The sequence below is a fragment of the Echiichthys vipera genome (assembly GCF_963691815.1).
Source record: "Echiichthys vipera genome assembly, chromosome: 17".
NCBI lineage: Eukaryota > Metazoa > Chordata > Actinopteri > Perciformes > Trachinidae > Echiichthys > Echiichthys vipera.
In genome coordinates, this window is record NC_139842.1 from 22,581,461 (window position 1) to 22,602,349 (window position 20,889).

General features: G+C 41.8%; 3 protein-coding genes across 3 annotated transcripts; 2 read left to right on the plus strand and 1 right to left on the minus strand.

Annotated features, from left to right (window-relative positions):
• Nucleotides 1–953: 953 nt before the first annotated feature.
• Nucleotides 954–2,647, plus strand: ndufa6 (NADH:ubiquinone oxidoreductase subunit A6). Its single transcript, XM_083932009.1, has 3 exons — nucleotides 954–1,104; nucleotides 2,089–2,204; nucleotides 2,445–2,647. The coding sequence occupies exons 1-3, from the start codon at nucleotides 966–968 to the stop codon at nucleotides 2,574–2,576; spliced, it is 387 nt and encodes a 128-aa protein (XP_083788135.1). The 5' UTR covers nucleotides 954–965; the 3' UTR covers nucleotides 2,577–2,647.
• A 1,665-nt stretch (nucleotides 2,648–4,312) lies between these two features.
• On the minus strand, nucleotides 4,313–14,234 carry fam234b (family with sequence similarity 234 member B). Its single transcript, XM_083930710.1, has 13 exons — nucleotides 13,382–14,234; nucleotides 11,935–12,483; nucleotides 11,386–11,499; nucleotides 11,123–11,290; nucleotides 9,890–10,005; nucleotides 9,608–9,758; nucleotides 9,257–9,398; nucleotides 7,823–8,017; nucleotides 6,518–6,596; nucleotides 6,182–6,349; nucleotides 5,904–6,024; nucleotides 5,029–5,255; nucleotides 4,313–4,922 (listed from the first exon to the last, which is right to left on the minus strand). Exons 1-13 carry the CDS (start codon nucleotides 13,416–13,418, stop codon nucleotides 4,920–4,922), a joined length of 2,070 nt encoding a protein of 689 aa, XP_083786836.1. The 5' UTR covers nucleotides 13,419–14,234; the 3' UTR covers nucleotides 4,313–4,919.
• On the plus strand, nucleotides 12,407–20,636 carry poldip3 (polymerase (DNA-directed), delta interacting protein 3). The gene is made up of 11 exons (XM_083930711.1): nucleotides 12,407–12,491; nucleotides 14,710–14,794; nucleotides 15,546–15,652; nucleotides 15,753–16,183; nucleotides 16,291–16,332; nucleotides 16,488–16,565; nucleotides 16,692–16,913; nucleotides 18,229–18,306; nucleotides 18,437–18,566; nucleotides 18,734–18,800; nucleotides 19,459–20,636. Exons 2-11 carry the CDS (start codon nucleotides 14,727–14,729, stop codon nucleotides 19,673–19,675), a joined length of 1,440 nt encoding a protein of 479 aa, XP_083786837.1. The 5' UTR covers nucleotides 12,407–12,491; nucleotides 14,710–14,726; the 3' UTR covers nucleotides 19,676–20,636.
• Nucleotides 20,637–20,889: the final 253 nt, after the last annotated feature.

A 20,889-nucleotide genomic window follows, 5' to 3' on the forward strand; every position in this document is an offset into this window, starting at 1 on the left:
ATTTAAAAGACACTGAGATAAATGTTTATAATTTATTTCACCTCATTTACATTTTTGAACAAAAATATTCCCACCAACTCAAAGTATAATGCTGCTGTATAATAATTATAATTGATTCATTTGAGCAGAGAATCGTATCGTATGTGTAATAATACCCATAGCAGAAAAATACTGACCTTAGCACAAGAAGCTAATTTACTGCATCAACTCTTATGGAAACTACTTTAACTTTTCCAGAATCTTAAATAAAATAAAAGTTCACATGAAGATACAAAGATACGACCCTTGTAACAAATTAGATCTTTATATGTCTAGTTATTTCTACAATGAGTTCTTTCTCTAAAACAGAATTGAGTCCATTTCTCACTTATTCTATGAATGTACTTCCTCTAAAGAAGTGTGGGTGAAAGTTCCTCTGTTGTTTGATCAACTTTTTTAATTGATACGCATCAATAGTAGATGGTCTGTTCCTGAATTGTCATACAGGTTGGTTGCCATTCCACTATAATGCAATCAAACTCATGTATCGTCTCTGCAAATGGCACATCCATTAGAGTGCTTAAGAACATAACTTATATCTGTGTTTTGCGTTGAACTACAATATTGTTTTATTTATTTTCAAAGACAAAAACAAACAAGAAACCTTTTAAAATCCCTCCTATAATTGAAAAAAATACATGGTTTTAAGAATACATATTTTGTATGTATTTAAATGTACATATCCCTTGTAAATGCTGCTGTTAAATATATTGATTTTTTTCATGTCTGTTATTTTTTCTATAAAAGTATTAATAGTATAAATATGGATGATTCTTCAATGTGATACTTCTATGCACACTGCACTGTAACATTTGAAATATGACCAGTATGATGTCCTGAAGCCCCTCCACTAGATGGCACCACCGGGTTTATCAACACGATACCATCGAAGAAGTCAGACCGGAAACGCTGTAACGACAGCAGTCATGGCGTCCGCAGCGGCGACCCGAGCCGCAGCTGCTGGAGCTAAAGTTGTGAAGCCAATTTTTAGCCGGGACCTGGACGAAGCTAAGCGCAGGGTCCGGGAGCTGTATCGAGCCTGGTACCGAGAGGTCCCTAACACAGGTGGGTCGGGCCGCTGTGGCAGCTGAAAGGTAGCGGTATAGAAAAAGCAGCGGCAGCGTCAAGGTCGTGTCTGTGTGGAGCTACCGACTTAGCCGCTGATAAACAGCAGTCTAACCATAACATTGCCCTTTGCAGACGCGAGCAAATGCTCCCCAACATTTCATAGAAACGTTGATGCTGTCACTTAAGATAATTGAATAATGACTAAGTTAAACCACGCTATGCTAGCGTTCATGCTAAGGTTGTCGTGATAACGTTACCAGAATTTCGATCCAATAATAGTAGAAAAACGATAGTCGATATCGTTTTCGATACGATAACATCAAAAATAAAAGTCCTAGGCCCATAACAGGATGGGTTTGTATCTTTAAAAGCATCCTGCGCACAGTGCTGGGCCATAAACACTCACTGAACACATGAAAGCACAGCTAAATGTTCTACCATGTTTATTTTGGGCAGCTTTGGGTTGAAAATCTAATTCTACACATCCCTTTTTTATAGCTTTGGTACTTTCCACACTATCGAATTTGGATGTCTTATCGTTTTCTGAAACAATTGAAATATCAAAACTTTCCACATCCTTCTATTATGTTAACATTGTGCTGACGGGTTGGATGGTGTCCACATATTTGTTGCATAATAACTCGAGATAAGGCAGGAGATTTATACTTTTTTACATTCTTAGCATATATGATTGAAACTCCCTCCACACTGCTTGGATATTATTGATAAACCTGCACATTTATAGATTGCATTAGTCTCATATTATTTATCTTATTTCTGAGGGTGGGACTGGCCTTGTTATCGAACTAACCTTTCTCCCCCTTCTGAAGAAAACAAAGAACATCTACACCTCAGGCTCTGTGCCTCACTCTCATTATAAGAAATCTAAAGAATAACTTAGTTTAGTAATGATTATTATTGCTGAGTTCTGTGGTGAAGTTGATAAGGTGGAAACAAATGTTGGTGTGTCTTTCCCTACAGTGGCCATGTTTCAGCTGGACATCACAGCCCGGCAGGGAAGAGACAAAGTGAGGGACATGTTCGACAAAAACAAGCATGTCACTGACCCCCGTGTGATCGACATGTTAGTCATTAAGGTAAAAGTAGCTTGCCACTCATCCTGAACTGTATCAACCATCATTATTTTACATTCCTAATTGAAACAACTAGCAATTTTGTCCTTGGAGTCTTTTTTAGGCTCTTTTATAGCCCACGGTACCTCCATTCAGTGTTTGTGTCACAGTTAAATGAACGACCATGTATTAGTTAGAGCAATACTCTTCTGTCTTCCATGGTGTGTTAAAACATTTTCCTTTTGCATGTTATTTAATCCTCAGGGGAAAATGGAACTCCAGGAAACGATCCATGTCTGGAAGCAGAAGACTCACATAATGCGCTATTTTCACGAGACAGAGGAGCCCCGTCCCACTGACTTCCTGTCCAAATTCTACGGGGGTCACGACCCATGAACTGTGTGGCTGTGTGCTGACCCCTCTTTGCTTGTGTCCAATGATCCCCTTTACTGTAAATACACACATAACACTCATACCTATGGTTGTGTCTTTTTTTCAGAAGTTTTATCGGGGTTCTCTTAAAGGGACAGATCGACCATAAACACATGAAACGCCCACATCCACTGACTGAGTGTCAGTGTTATGAACAGTTCTGTCTTGTTCTGCAGAGATAAGACAGTTGGTTGACATATCTGAATAGAAAAGTTCATAAAGTCCTTTTCAACGGAATTCTATTGCTAGGCAACAGCCTTGGTCCTTGGTAACTTCCTGTCAGCTGATGTCATTGACATACACGGCAACAGGAAATAAACTAGGACTGTGTTGGAATGTTTATGTTTACATTTTTGAAATGTCTATTGAAACTGTTCAGAACAGTGTCAGGGTCATTGTGAGTACCACTCTATTCTATTTAAGAGACGTTGTTTTGGACGTCTCCAAGCGAAAACTGTTGGGATGGATAGACCGGGGGGAGGGGGACACAGTTGTGTGGTGTGTTGGTTAGCAAGAGGGTTGCTGGTTTGAACCTGGGCTGGTGCCCTTCTGTGTGGAGTTTGCATGTTCTTCCTGTGTCTGCCTCCCACAGTCCAATGACATGCATGTGTTTAGGTTAATTGATGACTCTAAAATTGCCCGTGTGTATGTGAGTGTGAATGGTTGTCTGTCTCTGTCTCTACGTGCCCTGCGATAGACTGGCGTCCTGTCCAGGGTCTATTTTATGAACCTGCAGACCAGCAAGCCTGTTTAGTTTTTTTTCTTCCAAAAGGAAACTCGATCTGGGTTTTTTTAAGGCTCAATTTAAAGTATATATATGTATGCAGTATATGTGTTGTGAATTATCCAGTTTTCAATTCATATTATTCTTTGGTGGCTCATTCAGTAGTATTTATGACAGCCTCATGTCAGAAACAAAGCCTTTTGTTCTTGTCATAGTGTAAGAGAGAGGGACTGATGTACCAACTCAAACCAAAGTCTACTGAGCATGTGCCAAACAAAACAAAAACTGTAACAAAAACACTGAGTTCAGTGCAGACAGAAGCGACCTGAAAACACAGCAGAGGTAAATCCAGTAAGGCATGTATCGGCTCCGAGGCTCAGACACTTGCTCCAGTGGTGCCTGCACATATTAAGCCTGCCCTCCCTTAACTAGACTGTATTTGAGAGGCTGTAGCAGGCTCTGTTTTCAAGCTATAGTCATATAAATAACACTCCAACGTTTGGTGAGGGAAAACTGGAAGGGCCATTTTCAAAGGGGTCCCTCAGACCTCAAGAGATCTACATGAAAATGGGTTCTATGAGTACCCACGGGTCTCCCCTTGACAGACATACATATTTATTATAATTCCATGTATTGTGGTGTATCCTAAATTTGAACATTTCTGCATACTTGGGTCCCAAGGCAGTCTTTGAATTGATACACTGTTCTTAAGAAATCTGCAGATCTCAAAAATGGAGAGAATTGGATGCAGCTCCACTGCACCACCCTGTGCTACTGTAGCACCACACTGCTCTCCTTTTCTAATCATAACTCTTAGCAGCCAGTTGTCAGCCACCATTTCAGTGAATACAAAAATGTGAGACGGTGAAATCAATGACATGACACGTAATTGACCTTCATCCTTTCTCTTGTGATATGTGAATTGCAGCGTACATTTAAATGCCAGAACTGTTAGCAGCCACAAAAGAAACGGGTTGATTATAGTACCATAAAGTATTTGACAGCATAAGTCATATAAGAGCATAAATCAGATGAAATGACTTAAAACCAAAATGTTAAAGCTCATAAATAAATACTGTACATTAAATATTTACATGACTCCCTATACTACTAACTCAGCGATGAGCAGAAAGAACACTATTAGTGATGACAACAAAATGCATATGGCATGAATACACTGGCCTTGGAAGAGTGACATGAGTTCTGCATACTGTAAACATATTTACATGTTCTTTGATCAGGATTATTGTGCTTCACTGACTCTTCTTCTCGCCGTCAAGTCCAAACAATCGTAAACATTCAATGAAATATTTAAAACTTTCCCAAAAATGCAAGTTAAATAATTTAAATAAGCATTGTATAAACATAATATAAACCAAAACAATGCAAACGAAACCTACCTATAAATCTCAAGTAACAGAAACTGAATTCACACGTAGTGAACATAGATTATATACAGCTTCAAATGGATTCTCAGTGTCTCCTTAGTGCAGATCACAGACTTCTGTCCCTTCCGTCCTCACATGAGTCCTTTTAGTGGCACCTCTTCCTGTGACGCGGGACGTGGTAAAGGCGGCGGCTCGTCACTAAAAAAAGCAACACAGTTGAGAGATTTATCACTGAGTGGAATCGACTCAAATGACCCACGGCACTCGGATGATGTCAAATATCTCCTGTTAATGTTCCTCTCACCTGGGGTTTGAAGGACAAACAACTGAAGAACTTGTTGACCTCAAACAGGTCAGGTTTAACGGGTAAGCCAGGCTTGTTGCTCTCCTCTAGTCTGACAATTTGTCCTTTGGAGATAGCAGCTCTGAGGCTCATGCTCTTGACTATCCGGACGCCGGGCTCTGAATCGGGTGTGGGTCGGGAGGATACGGTGATGTAGGAGGCATCTTTCTGGCGCTCTTGGTAACTTACTATCAGACACAAAGGCGGAGCAAATGGGAGGTAAAACATTTGTATTAATGTATCACTGTTATTAGTATGTTGTTCATCTACTACAGAAATACGCTTCACTTTGGATAGTATTCCCAAAAGAATATGATACAAAATCAATCTTTTGAGGCTCATACATCATGCGTACTTTGAGATTCTAATAGAACATGTTTCCATCATTTAATGTTCAAAAAACACATTATTTTTCTCTTCCTGTCTGTCTGAATAAACCTTTATTCCCCCTCTGTCTGAAATACTTAATTTTAGTGCCTGTCTCTTTAAGACCCCCTCCTGAAAAAGACCAGTCTGCTCTGATTGGTCAGCGTTCCCAAGTCTTTCACATCAGTGCTCTCTGCATCTTTGCACCATCATTGCACCCAGGGAATTAAGTGCTATATATAGTAAAGTTGTGACATCACAACCGTGCAGACGTCCTGACGGCTCGTTTAAAGACACAGTTTCCGATTATGGCCTGTGTGCATTTCTCTGTAGATTGAGTGTTTTGATACTTTCACAGTGTTTATGTAGCACCTCCACCTGCTTAATAATAAAACAAACACGCTGAAATCTCACTTTTTACAATAAGGGACCTTTACAACAGGTAGTGTTCTGTAGATTTGAACTTTTACCTGCAGAGGTGACTGCGGTGTCTGTGGTACTGGTGAGCTCCAGCAGGACTGTGGGGTGTGCAGGGTGCAACAGGAAGAGTTTTCTGATGAGCGGCTCTGCTGCAGCAACCCCTGGTGCCACCTACACATCCAGTGTGGACAGTTGAGTATTTCATTTATGCTCCCATGTTAAACTCAAGAGACATATAAGAAGTTGTGCACATGATACATACACATATACATGTTTTTTAAAATTAACAGACTGGAACTTATTTGCATCAATAATACGGCAGACTCACGGTTGTCTTAGTAACATTCTTCCGTGCTTTGATTGGATCGCTGGCCCAGAAGAGGAAAGCTGATTGGCCAGTTGAGGTGGAGATTGCTGAAGTTTCCAAAACAAGACGAGGACACACAAACTCTGCTGACCAGAGAAGATGTCCATTTGCCCCATCAACAATCTGTGCCTGAGAGACACGGAGAGAGGACGAGAAAACTAATACAGTCAGGGGTAGGTTAGAGGCACAACAAGACTTAATCCAAAAAAAATTGTAAACTTAATATTAAAACAAAACCAGTGCAGTTAACCCAAAGTTTGTGTAGCATGTCAGCTTTATCCTTGATGTATGAATTACCTTCATGGTGCCGTTTGCTGAATGCTGGATGAAGAGATCAAGGACTCCATCATCGTTGAAGTGTCCTGGGGCTGGTTGGCTGTGACAGATGAAATAATTCAATTATTTTTTTTAAAATTCACAACTTTCTTTGTTTGCAGTAGTTCAAAAAGCTTAAACAGTGTTGTCATGTTGGGACTTGTTGGGCGGAAACGTTGATATCCTCATTAAAGTGTTATTGTGGCGCAAAATCATCCCATGGTCTTTTTCGGAAATTAATTACATTGAATAAGCCATCGACACATTTTTTTTCATGTAATAACTATTAACGAAGAAATCCAGGAGAGATGCTAACAGTCGCAGGTGGCTAACACTGATTAGCTCGGGGCAGTACGGTGAAGGCATTTAAACGTCTTTTTTAACCACTACTATGCTCAAAATAAATAACACCAAATCTCTGCAAGAGTCCCTACACACAAAACAAAGCACTAACAACGTAGTTAGTGAACCCAGAGTTTATTAAAAGAGTGAAAGATTTACCTACTGGCCTCGGTACCAGCTCCTCTCGAAGTAGAAGTTGATTACCAAATGCAATCCAAAAGGAAGGAGCCCATTGATATGGTATTCCAGCAAAACACGTAAACTTTGTGGTTTGTGGTGTGTCGCCAGAAGGGGCTGCAGGTAGAGGTAGCATCAGACATAGATTCAGTCCTGGTGTGCGGGCATTTTTGGGTGAGCCTGTGGCTACTGTGACTGCACCGTACTGGACACTTTTTTTTCCATGTCCCGAGAATAAATTTGAAAAGGCGGCCGATTCCTAAACAAAGCACCAATGGGCTCCTTCATTTTGGATGCATTTGGTAATCCACTTGAATGGACTTTACTATGAGAGGAGCTGGTACCTGGGCCAGTAGGTAAGTCTTTAAAACACTCTTTTAATAAACTCTGGGTTCACTAACTATGTTGTTGGTCCTTTGTTTTCTGTGTAGGGACTCTTCTCATGCTGCTGCAGAGGTTTGCTGTTATTTTTAGCAGTATTAGTGGTTAAAAAAGACGTCACCTCAATGCCTTGAGCTAATCAGTGTTAGCCACGTCTGGCCGTTAGCAACTCTCCCAGATTTCTCCTTTATTAGTTGATCAACGAAAAAACTGTCTTGATGGCTTATTCGATGTATGTAAATGCGGAAAAAGACCATGGAGTGATTTTGCGGCAGAATTACTCTTAAGTACTCTTTTGTCCTCTCATGAAAGTATTATTGTTAGCAGTGACATTAACGTAATAGTAACTCAGTCAGCAGTGACATAGTGATGCGCAGCAGGCTTTACCTGTGAATGGTAGCTGAGGTGAAGGTCCACTCTTTACGTATGTCCTTCTGTCTGAGCACGGACAATTTGCTGGAGCCATACACCAGCACCCAGTCACTTTTGGTGTAGTTAAGATTAGAAACAGTGTCCAGGCTGTTGAGGTTGTTACCAAAACCAGCCACAAGAGGGAGAAGGAACTCCACAAACTCAGATCCTCTACAGAGAAAAAGACAAAGGTGGGATTTTGAAATCAGTGGTAATTGTCTTTTTTTTAAAATGCATATACAACCCAGGATGTTGCAGACCATGTTTCCCCAGTAATTAATCAAATAACAATGCTTATGCTATTATAGTTGTCACAATGTAAACGTATTTCCACCTATCTGTAATCCATACCATTCCTAGAAGAAACACTACTCTTAATGTGCTCTATATTTAGAATATTGTCACTGCTTTACCTTACTGTCAGACAGCTCTGTTAAAGCTTAAACGAGAAAATGAAGCCATTATCTCTGCTCTCATCAAAGCCACCAGACAAAAACATTTTACAAAATATAATTTGACCTCGCAGAACACAGAGTCACCGGTTTCCCGCTGTCTCAGTCAGTTAGCTTGTTTGTGTTATTGTTAGACTTTGGTGTTTTAAAGGGTAAGGAACTGACAAAACGAGGGGGAAAATCTGAGAGAGGCGGTGGTAGACCAGAAAGTCCATTACTGTCTGTGGAGTCTGGTGGCTTTGAAAAGGGCATAGCATGGCTTCAGTTTCCCCTGTGTAAACTTAAACAGACCTTTCTGACAGCAAGGTGAAGCTGTGAAAATATTCTAAATATAGCATACACTGTTACTGATGTGGATTTTTTTTAAGGTGGCTAAATTAAGGTGGTTTATCTGCTCCCCCCTGTCTGGTACATTGTTTAACTTATGTGCCTGGGGGCATGCAGACCACCATCTACTGAAGGTAATGCACTGACTGTGGATAAGTACTTTTTAAAACCACACTTCAAAAGCTCAGAACTAGTCCTTTAAGACACTGATGAATACAAACAGTTTACAGTTTATAAAGGGGGACATTTGGTGTGCAGATCTTTTTGTTATATATAAGTTATTTCTTTGATGTTCCACTCATCCCACTGGGCACTAGGGATGTGTATGTCTTTGTGCCGTCATTTATTTCTGTTTTAAAGTGCACATAGCGATAATATTCCAGTATCAATACGGTTTAATATTTCATACGACTTTACAAGTAATAATAATGGATTGGATGTTTGTAGGGCCTTTCTCAGTACTCAAGGTGCTTCACAGAGTCCAGGTTCCATTCATTCACACAGACATGCATGGTGGCGGTAAACTCCGATAGTAGTCACAGCTGCCCTGGGGCAAGGCTGCTAATCAGCGCCAACATACACATTCACCGTCTAAGCAAGTCAGAGCCATGTGCCAGTCACTGAGACGCACCTGTAAATGTGAATGAAGGCGGATAAATTGGTTTTCTTGAGTCCCTCCCAGCCTGGATCCTTCCTTCTAAGTGCCTGGGTCATGGGCATTTTTCCAGTGGCACGAATGTAGATGTCCCGCAGAGAGATGGCCTCTACATTACCTGATGAAAAAAAGAATATTGACACAAAGTCTTGTAAACCTGCAGTTTAAATCATCCATATGTAATGTAAACTTCCTGAGTCAGTAAGTAACAACACGAGAGACTTGTGACATTTCTATTTGAATTATCTGTACCCATATAGGTGCAGCCAGTCTGAACACATGGTGACAGTTGATATGTTTATTCATTTTGCTTGTTGATCCCTTTACCTAATCCAAAGAGGATGTAGTATGCCCCCTGTTGTGTCTCATGCAGCAAAGGACCAATCAGCCTTCCTTGTCCAGTGAGGTTGAAGGGCACTGGATGTCCGAGCTTTGCCCCCGTCAGCCCGGAGATCAACGTGAGGGAGAGATCCAAAGCCTGGAAATGAGTACAGCAACAAAATAAATGAAAAAAGAGACGTAGTTACTGAATGAAAAAGTGTGGAAAGGTGCTGTGTAAATGTTCAGCTCATGATCACATAAAGAGGCAGACGGCTGTCAAAGCTGTACCTCATCTGCAGGCAGGGTGGCTATCAGCAGATCTGGGACTGAGTCACCCTGGAGGTCTGGAAGTAACACTGCCTGGGATTCAATGTTCTTAAGCAGGACTGACCACAAGGTCTTCCCTGGGGAGTGAAAAAAACCTCTTTGAGCCTGTGTTAAATGGGCTGAATACCACAGAGGGGTTGCTCTTATTGAGTTACCTGTCTTGTCTTGTTAGGGAACTGGAGGCAGGAGAGGAATTTAACTCAATGTGCATGTTTTGGCATGTGAACATAACCTTCAGAATAACCGTGAGCAAACACAAAATGGTTTGCAAAGGTGGAATTTTATCAAAGTTTCAACATCAACCGGGGCAATATTCAAATCGCAGCAGACGCAATATTTAATAAAGGCAAAATGTGTGTCAAAATACCATTCTGAATCAAGTATTGTGGTGGCCTGGCATTACCGGACTATTTGCAGATGCTTATGAGTCTGGGCCCTCTCAGTTCGATTTTCAAGGGGTGCAGGGCAAAACGCTTCTAGATGCAATTGGATTGATCTACAACCAATCAGAGCCATGGAACGTGACCTACAACCAATCACAGCAACACAAGCAGTGCTTGCTCAGTGGCAAACAATGGCTACTGAGTCAGAAACGTTCTCAAATTACAGCTAAATAATACACAAAAATGCGGTTTTGAAAACATTTTATGATGAATCTGCCTTTGTTCTGGCAGATAGGTCCGGCCCCTCTCTCATTCAGACAGATTTATAGCTGTTATGGCCCTGTGTGGACCAATCACAACAGTTTATCTCATGTGGGGCGGGTTTAAGATGATAGCTGACAGTGTCTCGTCCAGTCTGTTCAGTTTTTCAGGCTCACTAAACTCAGATTGAACCGTCAAAGTAGGAAGCACTGATCAAACAGTACACAATATTCTGTTACTGTGCTCTCTGTTTCTCACATCGAATGTTTCCAGAAGCGCATTTTAATTTCAGAAAGTTTCTGACCCGACCGCCTTTGATTTCCACTGAGCAGGCACAGCCGTTTCATTGCGCTCTGATTGGTTGTAGGTCTATCCAATTGCGTTCAAAAGCCTTTTGCTCTGCACCATAGATAACACCCTTGGAAAACAAAAATACCCTGAGAGCCCAGACTAATACTCACTTGCGATTGGTCCGGTGTTGCCAGGCTAGTGATCTACTCATGAAACACACAGACACCTGTGACACCTGCAGCTTGACTCATCTCCTAACCTGTGGTGCCATTGACTGCCATGATGATGGATTTGCCGATGAGGATGACCACGGGTGATGGCTGGGTGCCGTACTGCAGACCACATTGGATGTACATCACAGACTCCCGCATGACTTTCCTCCACAGCACCTGACCGCTTATCGCAGACAGGGCCACGGCGCTGTAAACTGGGCGGGAGAAAGAACAGAATTACCGAATAAACCAGGGAAACACACAGCATTGACAAAAGCTAAAGGGTAAAGAATGAGAGCTTAAAGTGTACTTTTGTTCCCTTGTGTTGGATGGGTGTCATTGGTCCATTCAGTAACACCCAGAAACACATCCTGCACTGAATCACCGTCAACATCCCACAACGCCAGCGCCGGTGGAGTGACACCTGGACAGAGAAACCACAACACAGTGAACGACACCCACTGGTGGAATCCTCTGTGTTTGAGTGAAGCGTGTAAGTCTACCAGTGGGGAAAAAAGATGCGAGGATCATGAAAAGCATAAGGGTCGTTAAGTATCAAAATGACATTTTTTTTGACAGAGGTGTCCATGCTCGTTTTCTAAAATACTTATGTGGTTCTTGAAGACACAGTCTTGTTGTTTGTATTAATTGCTGCACACTGTGCTTTCGTGGTGCATGCTGAGACAGAACATGTGGTGCTCACAATCCTGTATAATTACAAGTGACTAATTAATGGGTGGGCCAAACCGGTCTAGCCACGGAGACTCCTGAGTAAGTCTTTATAAAGAAAGCAGTGTACAGTACGTGGTGTAAGGCCAGTGTAGAGTGATGTATCCAACTTTAACATTATGATCTCTACCTCCTGCGTCTCCCAGTGCTCTCTCCCACTGTGGCCTCTTTTCCAGTTCTCCCTTCTGGCACGGAATCAGAAACGCACACAGCAGCACCAGCAATGCAGCACACACCAGAGGCACCAGGAAAAACGCACTTCGGACAGCGTTCTTCACCCTCATCCTCTTTTCTTCCGCATCTGTGCTATGAACCCCCAGCCCCGCTCCCCCCAAAGGTCCAGGCCCCCCTCTGTCCTCCCCGGCCCTGTCCCTGCCACAGTCCCTGTGGCTCCAGTACTGCATGCCTCTCATGTCGTCTCGGTCCTGCCTGGATTTGCTGGGGAGTCGCTCTCTCCATTCGTCCTCCTCTTCCTCCTCGTCCTCCTGCGCCTCATCCTCGGCCCCCACGAGTCTCCCAGACCTGCCGCCCCGCAGTTTTGAGGAGCCCGTGCCGAGGCAGCTGTCCCTGCCCAAGCCATTCCGGGGGTAGTTGAGCACAAGGTCATCCTCTTCGCTCTCGTCCTCGCTGTCTGCTTGGGTGAGAGGGTCGTACTCCCCAAGCTCCGAGCCCTTCTTCCCTGCAGAGGTACATATCATTAATACACAATAATAACTGATATATTCTCTTACAATACTGATGCATTATAGATTCATCCTTCCTTTCCTTTGGCAACTAATGGTTGTCTCTCCTTTAACGCTCAAACATATCACATTTCTAGAAGAATTCCATGTAATCGACACAATTAAATGCAGAGTATTATGATTTGGCATAAAACTATGAACAGCTCAACATGCTTAATATACTGTAGCTGACCTTATTATAGAGGGCAATGCTGTATATACAATAATACTGCTACTGCTATTCTTACTGATTCTAATAATACATCTAATTATGACTACATGAAGGTTATTATGACGTTTAAAACACATTTAAAATAATACAGTAGCCTGTTTATAAGACTAAAAACTAATACAACAACAAATATGATTACAGTAATACAAGCACTAATGCACATCACTAGCTGTTACAACATAAGTCACGTTGGTACATTGCAATATTTTGCCTGAGGTCAGATGTGATATTGATGATGACGCCGTGATGTTTATCTCCCAGAGCAGCTCAGTTTATGTTGGTTAACATTAGCTAGCAGCTAGCTGAGAGGCAGAGCACAGCAGAGGCGCCTCCACACACAGAGATGTCAGCATGCCGCTTCAGTTACACATATCCAAACTGACAGGACATGTTGAAAACGTGTCCGTGAGTCTGGAACAGTGTGGAACACTACACTACATACTAAGGGTGTGTGACAAATCAGCGCATCACATGAACCGACTGCTGACACCGTTAAAGAGCAGAATAGCGGGACAGGAGACCATCTCCCGTTAGTCCCGACGGTGATAACGGGTTCGGGATTCTATCTGCTGGAGCCCGTTTCCTCTGTTTGTGTGTGTGTGGAGCGAGAGCGGCGCATTTACCGGGTAATTTGAGGGCTCGGGACAGAGCTGCAGCCATTTCTTCTCTGACGGATCCGAGGGACAGCGACGTGAGGCAACGGTGATGAAGAGCTCGAGGGCACCGATCACCGATACAGCAGGTTGGATCTGCGCTTGCCCAGTTGCATCCTGGGATATTGAGTTTGCCCCGTGTCACGCACTTCTTTTACACAATTCCAAAAAACAAATAGCAGAGAACGAAGCTACATCTATACTTTGTTCAGTCAGACTAATGACTACAAACTTAATCTATGGAAACTGCACATGGACTGTTTTTTTCTGGTCAAACTAATGCCTCTGTTCTGACATTTCTCTTTTTTCAAATATCTAAACGCATTACAAAAACAGCACAGCATGACAGTAATTTATAACATATTCTGTATTTGTATATACTATATATATATGACGTATAGTGTATGCGTGAATGTACGTATGTGTTTGTTGTGCACTCTGGATCAGGAGGTATTCCCGTAGTTTCAATGTGTTATTTTCTAATGTCGCAGTTTGCTATCATTGTATTGTATGTGATGAGTTCAGATATTTGATCGGCCAGTAATATAATTTAGTAATTCAGTGGCGTAAATTCGGACGTGCTGCTATGAGTTTGTCTTCTTCGTTTGTTTAATTTTAAACAGTTTGAGGGATCGGGGAAGGTCCTGGATCCGAGAGGCATCTCGCAAAGTAGGCAAGTCACCTCAGCAGACGGACCTTTACCCCTTCAAAAATTCTTCTCGTTATGTTTACGAGGACACGGGCGTCACCCCGCGTCGTTATTTTCCTTACTCATCAGTTTAAGGCATGACTAGTTGAGTGTCGAAGACGAAGTCTAGTCACAGTGCCCAGGTATTCTCTGTTAGGGTAGCTTCCTGACAGTAGATTATTTCAGTTCCTACTAACATATTTGTTTGTCTGTTTGTGTGTCAAATAACGATTTGGGGAAATTAAATGTCAAATAGTGTTTTTAAGATCGTGAACTGCATTTATTGCCAAAAAACATGATAATTTTTGTGATAATTTCGCGCAAAGGTTCATGGGTACCAAAGCATGTATGCCATTTACATTTAGTCAAGAGTAATCGATCACAGATTACTTGTTTATAACCGGGCAGTGGTTATATTCTCAATCAGTGTATGTTAGTCTGTGTATTTCAACTGTACAATCGTTTATTGCTTCAGTTTGAAGCCCGTGGTCAACAACAAATTGAAGTAAAACAAAAGATACATGGTCAGTTCTCGAAAAAGCAGTTTGCATTTTGACCCAAAACGTTTTCCGTAGCCCAAGCTGATACTTTCCCGTGCACGCATGCGCAGTGTGGCAGTGTGAGAAAATGGCAGACGTCTCTTTGGATGAAGTGATACGACAGCGCGGCATCAACGCCAAGGCACCACCTAAACGGTAGTAAAACTATCAATGCATTGATGGTTTTTGTGGCTTATTAAGAACGTGGGAACTTGCAAGGACATTTTTAAAAAGCATAACGTGGATTAAGAGCTGTTGGTAGCTGATTGGCTACTGTAAGCTAACGCTAGCACATTACGTTAGCTCACATACATCGTAAACGCTAATATGTACCAGTTTTAGGCCTTTGCGTCTGAAAACATTACATTCATGCTTACATTTGAAAAATGATGGGTTAATTGTTCCACCAAACTCAGATTTGGACCAAACTAATATTTAGCAGTCGCGACAACTCATAAATTGGAAGAGTTGCGCCCAGTGGCTGTTTGTAGCTTCACTCGCCATGCTAAGCTAACAGCTATAGCAAGCTAACATTAATGTTGGCACTTATTTTACACTGGGGGACGGAAGCAGTTGGTTAAAATACGACGCAGACTTCTTCGAAAAACAGGTTTAAAGCTGTTTAATAAACCGTGTTCTGAGCAAGTAAAGAATAAATGATGTTATCATATTGTCTGTGCAAATAGCAAGGCCCAGTACGACAGCCATTCAATGCGTTCTCCCTGTACTGGGATTTAAAAATAAACAAAAAAAATATATAGTTAACTTTGCTATCCTGTGTTACTGTGAAAGTATTCAATACTTGTGAGTTTATATGAACTTTAAAATGTCGAATGAAGCTGTCTTCATAATCACACTACAGCGCCATTGATGAACTTAACGAAACTGTCCTTTGTCTTTCTGTCAGACCCATGTTTGGACGGGGTGCAGGAGCGGTTGGCAAGAGTTTTGATGCCCGGCAGAAGATTGGGGCCAATGATGTCAGACAGCGGCTTGGAGGAGGACCAGGACCTGGTATGGCATTGTATTTATTTATTTCTAAGCCAAACTTATCAGGAAATTTGGGGATATTATTACTAAATTCGCCCTCAATCTTCTCCCTGTACTCCCTCAGGTTTTCAAGTAAAAGATGCCAGAGAAAAGCTGGGTCAGAAGGATGCTCGCTTTAAAATCCGAGGCAGGGGGGGAGCAGGAGGAGCAGGAGGAGTGCAGGATGCTCGTCAGATGATAAACTCACGCAAACAGGGGCAGAATCAGTTCAGTGTCCCTGCTCATACTGCACCAAACACAGCGGTAACACACCATCTGCAGAGCCACACACTTGTGCCACAGATACAGATACACACCATCAACAATCTTGCTGGAGTAAACACAAGGCAGTTTGCTCCTAATGTACAAGGACTGAATATGAGGGGCAGCGCAACGCCACAGCTTAGCAATAATAGGAGAATGATGGATGCTCGTGATAGACTGAGTCTCAAGAGGAGCATTGGAGGGACTCAGACAGCTGTTTCACCACACCTTAAGATAACCAAGACCATCCAGGTGAGGTTAAATAAGTTTCTTTGTTCTTAAAAGATCAATGACACAGCCAGTGTTTTTGAACACTGTCATATTAACTGTACTTTAAAGTTTGATGCTTCTTTTTACAGCAACGCCCGGGGATGTCGGGTGGTATACGGGCAGCTCCACAGGTAGAACTTTATTTCTTGGCACGGTTAAACATGACAGATTGAGAGTAATTCTTGTTGATGAAAGTATTCCTCTGAACAAGAACACAATGTTTCCCTTGTATGCTGGCTAAGATGATAAAACATGTGATTGAGATATATTATTTTGTGTCCAACAGCCTCTCTCAAATGAGCATGGTGGCCCCCACAGTAAACAAATGAAGCTCACTACGGCTAATAGTATGCTACAATCGCGGGTAAGAGCTGCTTCATGACAGCTGGCCTGACTTGCACACCTCAGACTTAAACGCATACTTGCCTTACTGCACAACTAATGCCTGTTTCCTGCATTCAATTAAACCTTTTATTTTTTTTTTACACAGTCTGGTACAATGGGTTCCACATTTTCCATGTCAGCCCCAATCACCAAGGTGGTGAAAAATGATACTTACACAGCCCCCCGTCCACCTGTCCCTGTGGCCCCCTCCCGGCCCAACACCAGCATGGCTGCTGCCCGGTCCTCCCCTGCAGCCTTACAACCAGTCTCCAGGACTCTCCAGCAAAGCTCAGCAGAAACCAGCACACCAGCTCCTGCCCCCCCTCAGGTAAACACTCCAACATGCAACTGTAGCTCAGTATGCAAACCATCCCTACATTTGTAGGTCCTCTCTGTCTAATATAAGTGTTCAGTGTAATTTTCATTTACTTTAGATGAGGGCCATTGACAAATATTCTATTTATTACTATATACATTCAGGTTGAAAAAATCTACAACATAAATCTGATATTCGTCCGTCTGTCTTGAACATTCTTGCGTGGGCTATTCAAGGACTAATTCAACAACAACTGCTATGAAAATGCAGCGGACAGTGATTTGCACTTAGAGAAATCTTAAGGTGTATGGTCTTTAAATTAAGTTTGACGGTATAGGCTTTTGTAACATGTAGGCATGTGGATCTTTTAACTTTGCAGATTTTCAGCAAGCTATGTGTTATTGCAGAGCCAGTGCACTTTTTGCCATAAGGAGAGCAAGGAGCTCTGGGCGCTGGCGGCATGGGGGCCAGACAGGTGCTGTTTATCTGCACGCACTGCCTATACAAGTAGTTATGTCTCTCGTATGGGTTCGCCCTCCTATGGACATTATGCACAAAAATAGATGTTCCAATGGTTTGAACACCTGTTTTATTAGAAGGAATAATAAAACACCATTTTGAGCCCTATCTTGGGAACAAAAAGAAGTCAGAGAAGATTTAACATTTTGCCTCTTGAGTTAAACCAACCTAATTGAGGTTAGTCACGCATTGCCAGACCTCTCTCCACCGTGCTCTGCCGTCATCTTGGGTGGCTCTAAGGCGGTGTGCTTGCAAAGTAGATAATGGAAAGAGAGGAGAATGAAAAAGATAGCGAATGGGTCTTTATCCCAACAGTCTACATCTTGTGAGTCAGACTAAGATACGGTTAATATTTTATAAAGTCTGGTTATTAGAAAAGCTACAGTCAGGGCTGTGTGTCCTTTTGGATTGTTGAACTAGTTATTGCAAATATTCTGCAGATACCCTCTTGAACTTATAAAATCACAGTGCATACAAGACGTAAATGTTTTAAAATAATATTTGGACCATTCATGTAATATGGGTATTTTTCCACGCCAAGAACCTAATCCGGACTCCTGCATTTTTACTTCCACTTTGCTTCCCTCTAGTAAAATAGCTTGTCTGGGTGCTGCCTGAGTTTAAAGCTCTTAAAAGTACAGTGGTGAATTAATTGGTTGGTACTTGTCAAGTTAATGGTATATTTCCTATGTTTTTGTTGTTGTATTTGTCATTTGAACCTACCACCGTATGTGCATACATGTTCTCTAATGTCAGACGTTTTTATTGCATATGATTGATCCTGTGGTGTTGTCATTTTATCGTCTAGCCTGCTTTCAGCCCTTTGGAGGGGACAAAAATAACAGTGAACAACCTGCACCCTCGGGTCACCGAGGAAGACATAGTCGTAAGTAAATCACACTGGTTGCCAATAACCTTCCTGTTATGTTGGCTATTCAATGATGTGCTGCAGAGTGCCGTAGTCTATGATGATTCATTGGGTTTTGTGTTTGTACTCTCCATCTATTTGTCCACAGGAGCTGTTCTGTGTGTGCGGAGCCTTGAAGCGAGCACGGCTGGTGAAGGTGGGCGTGGCCGAGGTGGTGTTTGTGCGTAAAGAGGATGCCGTGAGCGCATACAGGAAGTACAACAATCGCTGCCTGGACGGTGAGTGCCAGTAGCAAGGACGCACACGTCAAATGGCTCTCTGGGTTTTGGGCACTGGCTCCTCTTGTTCATGGTCATTGACTATCGTTCTGAGGACAGTTGAGTTAGATGAGTTTGGATGTTTCTGTTTTTTGTTTTTCTTATCTCTTCTTTTTGTCCTCCCCCAGGTCAACCCATGAAGTGTAACCTTCATATTCAGGGAAATGTCATCACTTCTGATCAGCCCATTCTATTGTAAGTTCATTCCTTCAATTTAAATGAGTCAGTTGTTGACTGTGTTTACATGCGCATAGTTTATGAGCTCTACCAAGTATTTATGTTAATGTTGAATGTTTTGTTTTGTTGTATCTTGTTGCATTTGGACCCACATGGACCCCAATAAAAAATAGTTGTTACTATAGTAACAACTAATGGGATCCTGAATATATAAATAAATACCACAGCAAATTGTTTTCAATAACATTGCTTCTATTCAATTTGAATTAATATTCAAGCAGTGACTATCCTACCTCCTTTGCTCACAATGTTTTTTGAATGAGCGTTTGCATGTTTGGAAAGCTATTCAGTGGTACATGGCGTTCCCTTTAATAAAGCGTATACACAGATAACACATTTTGTGATTGGACTATTCAGCCTAAGTAATTGATACAGTGTTTCCAATTGACCACTCATAATACTTTTGATAAGAAATTGATGTAATTAAGTTAAGCTTCACATTGAAATGTGAATGCAATTAGCTGTTGCTGTGTTGGAGTTTGAGTCTATTTTGCTTTTCACACAGCAACTATCATTTAAAACATATACATAATAGATTTTGTTGAACAAAAATATGTCACCCTGCATATTGTTTTGACTGTATGATCTTGTGACATTGTCTCTTTGATTCCTACAGGAGGCTCAGTGACACTCCGGGCGCAGGCAGCAGTACAAAGAAAGATGGTCTGCCCCCTTCCTTGTCTCGCCCCGGCGGCCAGCGAGCCTCCTCTCAGCCGACTCCAGAGGTTGATCCCCAGACCATCCTCAAAGCGCTGTTTAAGTCCACTGCACAGTCCACCTCCACCACTGAGCCCCCCAACTCACAGGCCACTGCCTTTCGCATCAAGATATAGCTCATGTCTAGTGTGCACAAACTGTCTGTTCATAAACCTATTACTGCATTCTCAGTGTTTAACAGTGACAACAGGCAGCCAGCAGTCTCTCAAAATCAGATTTTTACATATTTTATATATAGGACTTCTCTGAATGGGGATTTGTGCTACGCAAAATCTTGTTTTTGGTTTTGTGGTATCGAAATGTTAACCATTTGTCCCTGAGATGGACTAGAGGCAGGACGTGTGATGTGATTGGTTGTTTTACTCCAATGTGGTGGGGGATGCCAAACCAATCTGGATGTATAGGTTTTGGTTTTTGGGGGGGCAATTCAATACCAGCCTGTTTAATTTTTTTTTGAATTTTTTTTTAATACTCCAGTTTATCTCCACCCCCACGTCTCAAAAAAGTTAAACTGTAATAAAAGGAGGCTCTGTACACCCACTTAGGTGTGTTCAGTTCTATTGTCTGTGCCTCTTTTTCAGATTGTGTGGGTGCACACAGACCATAGTAATAAAATGGAATAGACCAAATTAGACCAAACAAAAATAAAAGAAACCACACAGTACAGTTTAGACCATATCTATCTGATAAGCCAGGACAATGATGTCTTCAGCAAATCTTCACTATAACTCTTCCTGCCTGAAGCTGAAAACCTGTCTTCAGACAAAATGACTGTAAACACCTGTGAAGGATCTGTAATACTATCATTTCAGTAAACCAGTTTTTAAATAGTTATGTTATATTTTTTTGTTACCGTCCTTCTAGCATCCAGATCCTTGTGTGCTCCGTTTGTGACTGGTTTTACTTGTGTCCAGTTTTGAAGCAGAATATGTTTAATTTGTTCTAGTATACATTACACCTGATTCATGTTTAAAGACTGCAAATTACTTTCTGTTGCTTTCTTGGTATGTCAGTCAAGAGACTAGAGAGGTCAGAACTGTCTGTGAAATGTCGCCATTAAATATTTAGCTTTGTAGATGTTGCCTGAGACTCGTCTTTCCTGCCTGCCAAGTGATGAGGCATCTTCTCTACAGGTCCATTTCTTCTTTTACAAGTGCTATCACAGTTTGTCCTGATTTTCAGAAAACTGTTTTTTATTTATTTACCTTTGCTATCAAATTTGGATTGTTAGCTGCTTTTCTTTTGGAAATGTAATCCACCGCTACAACTAAAACCATACATCCAAAATGTAGAATATATTTTACTCTTATCACTGATGTGATCAAAATTT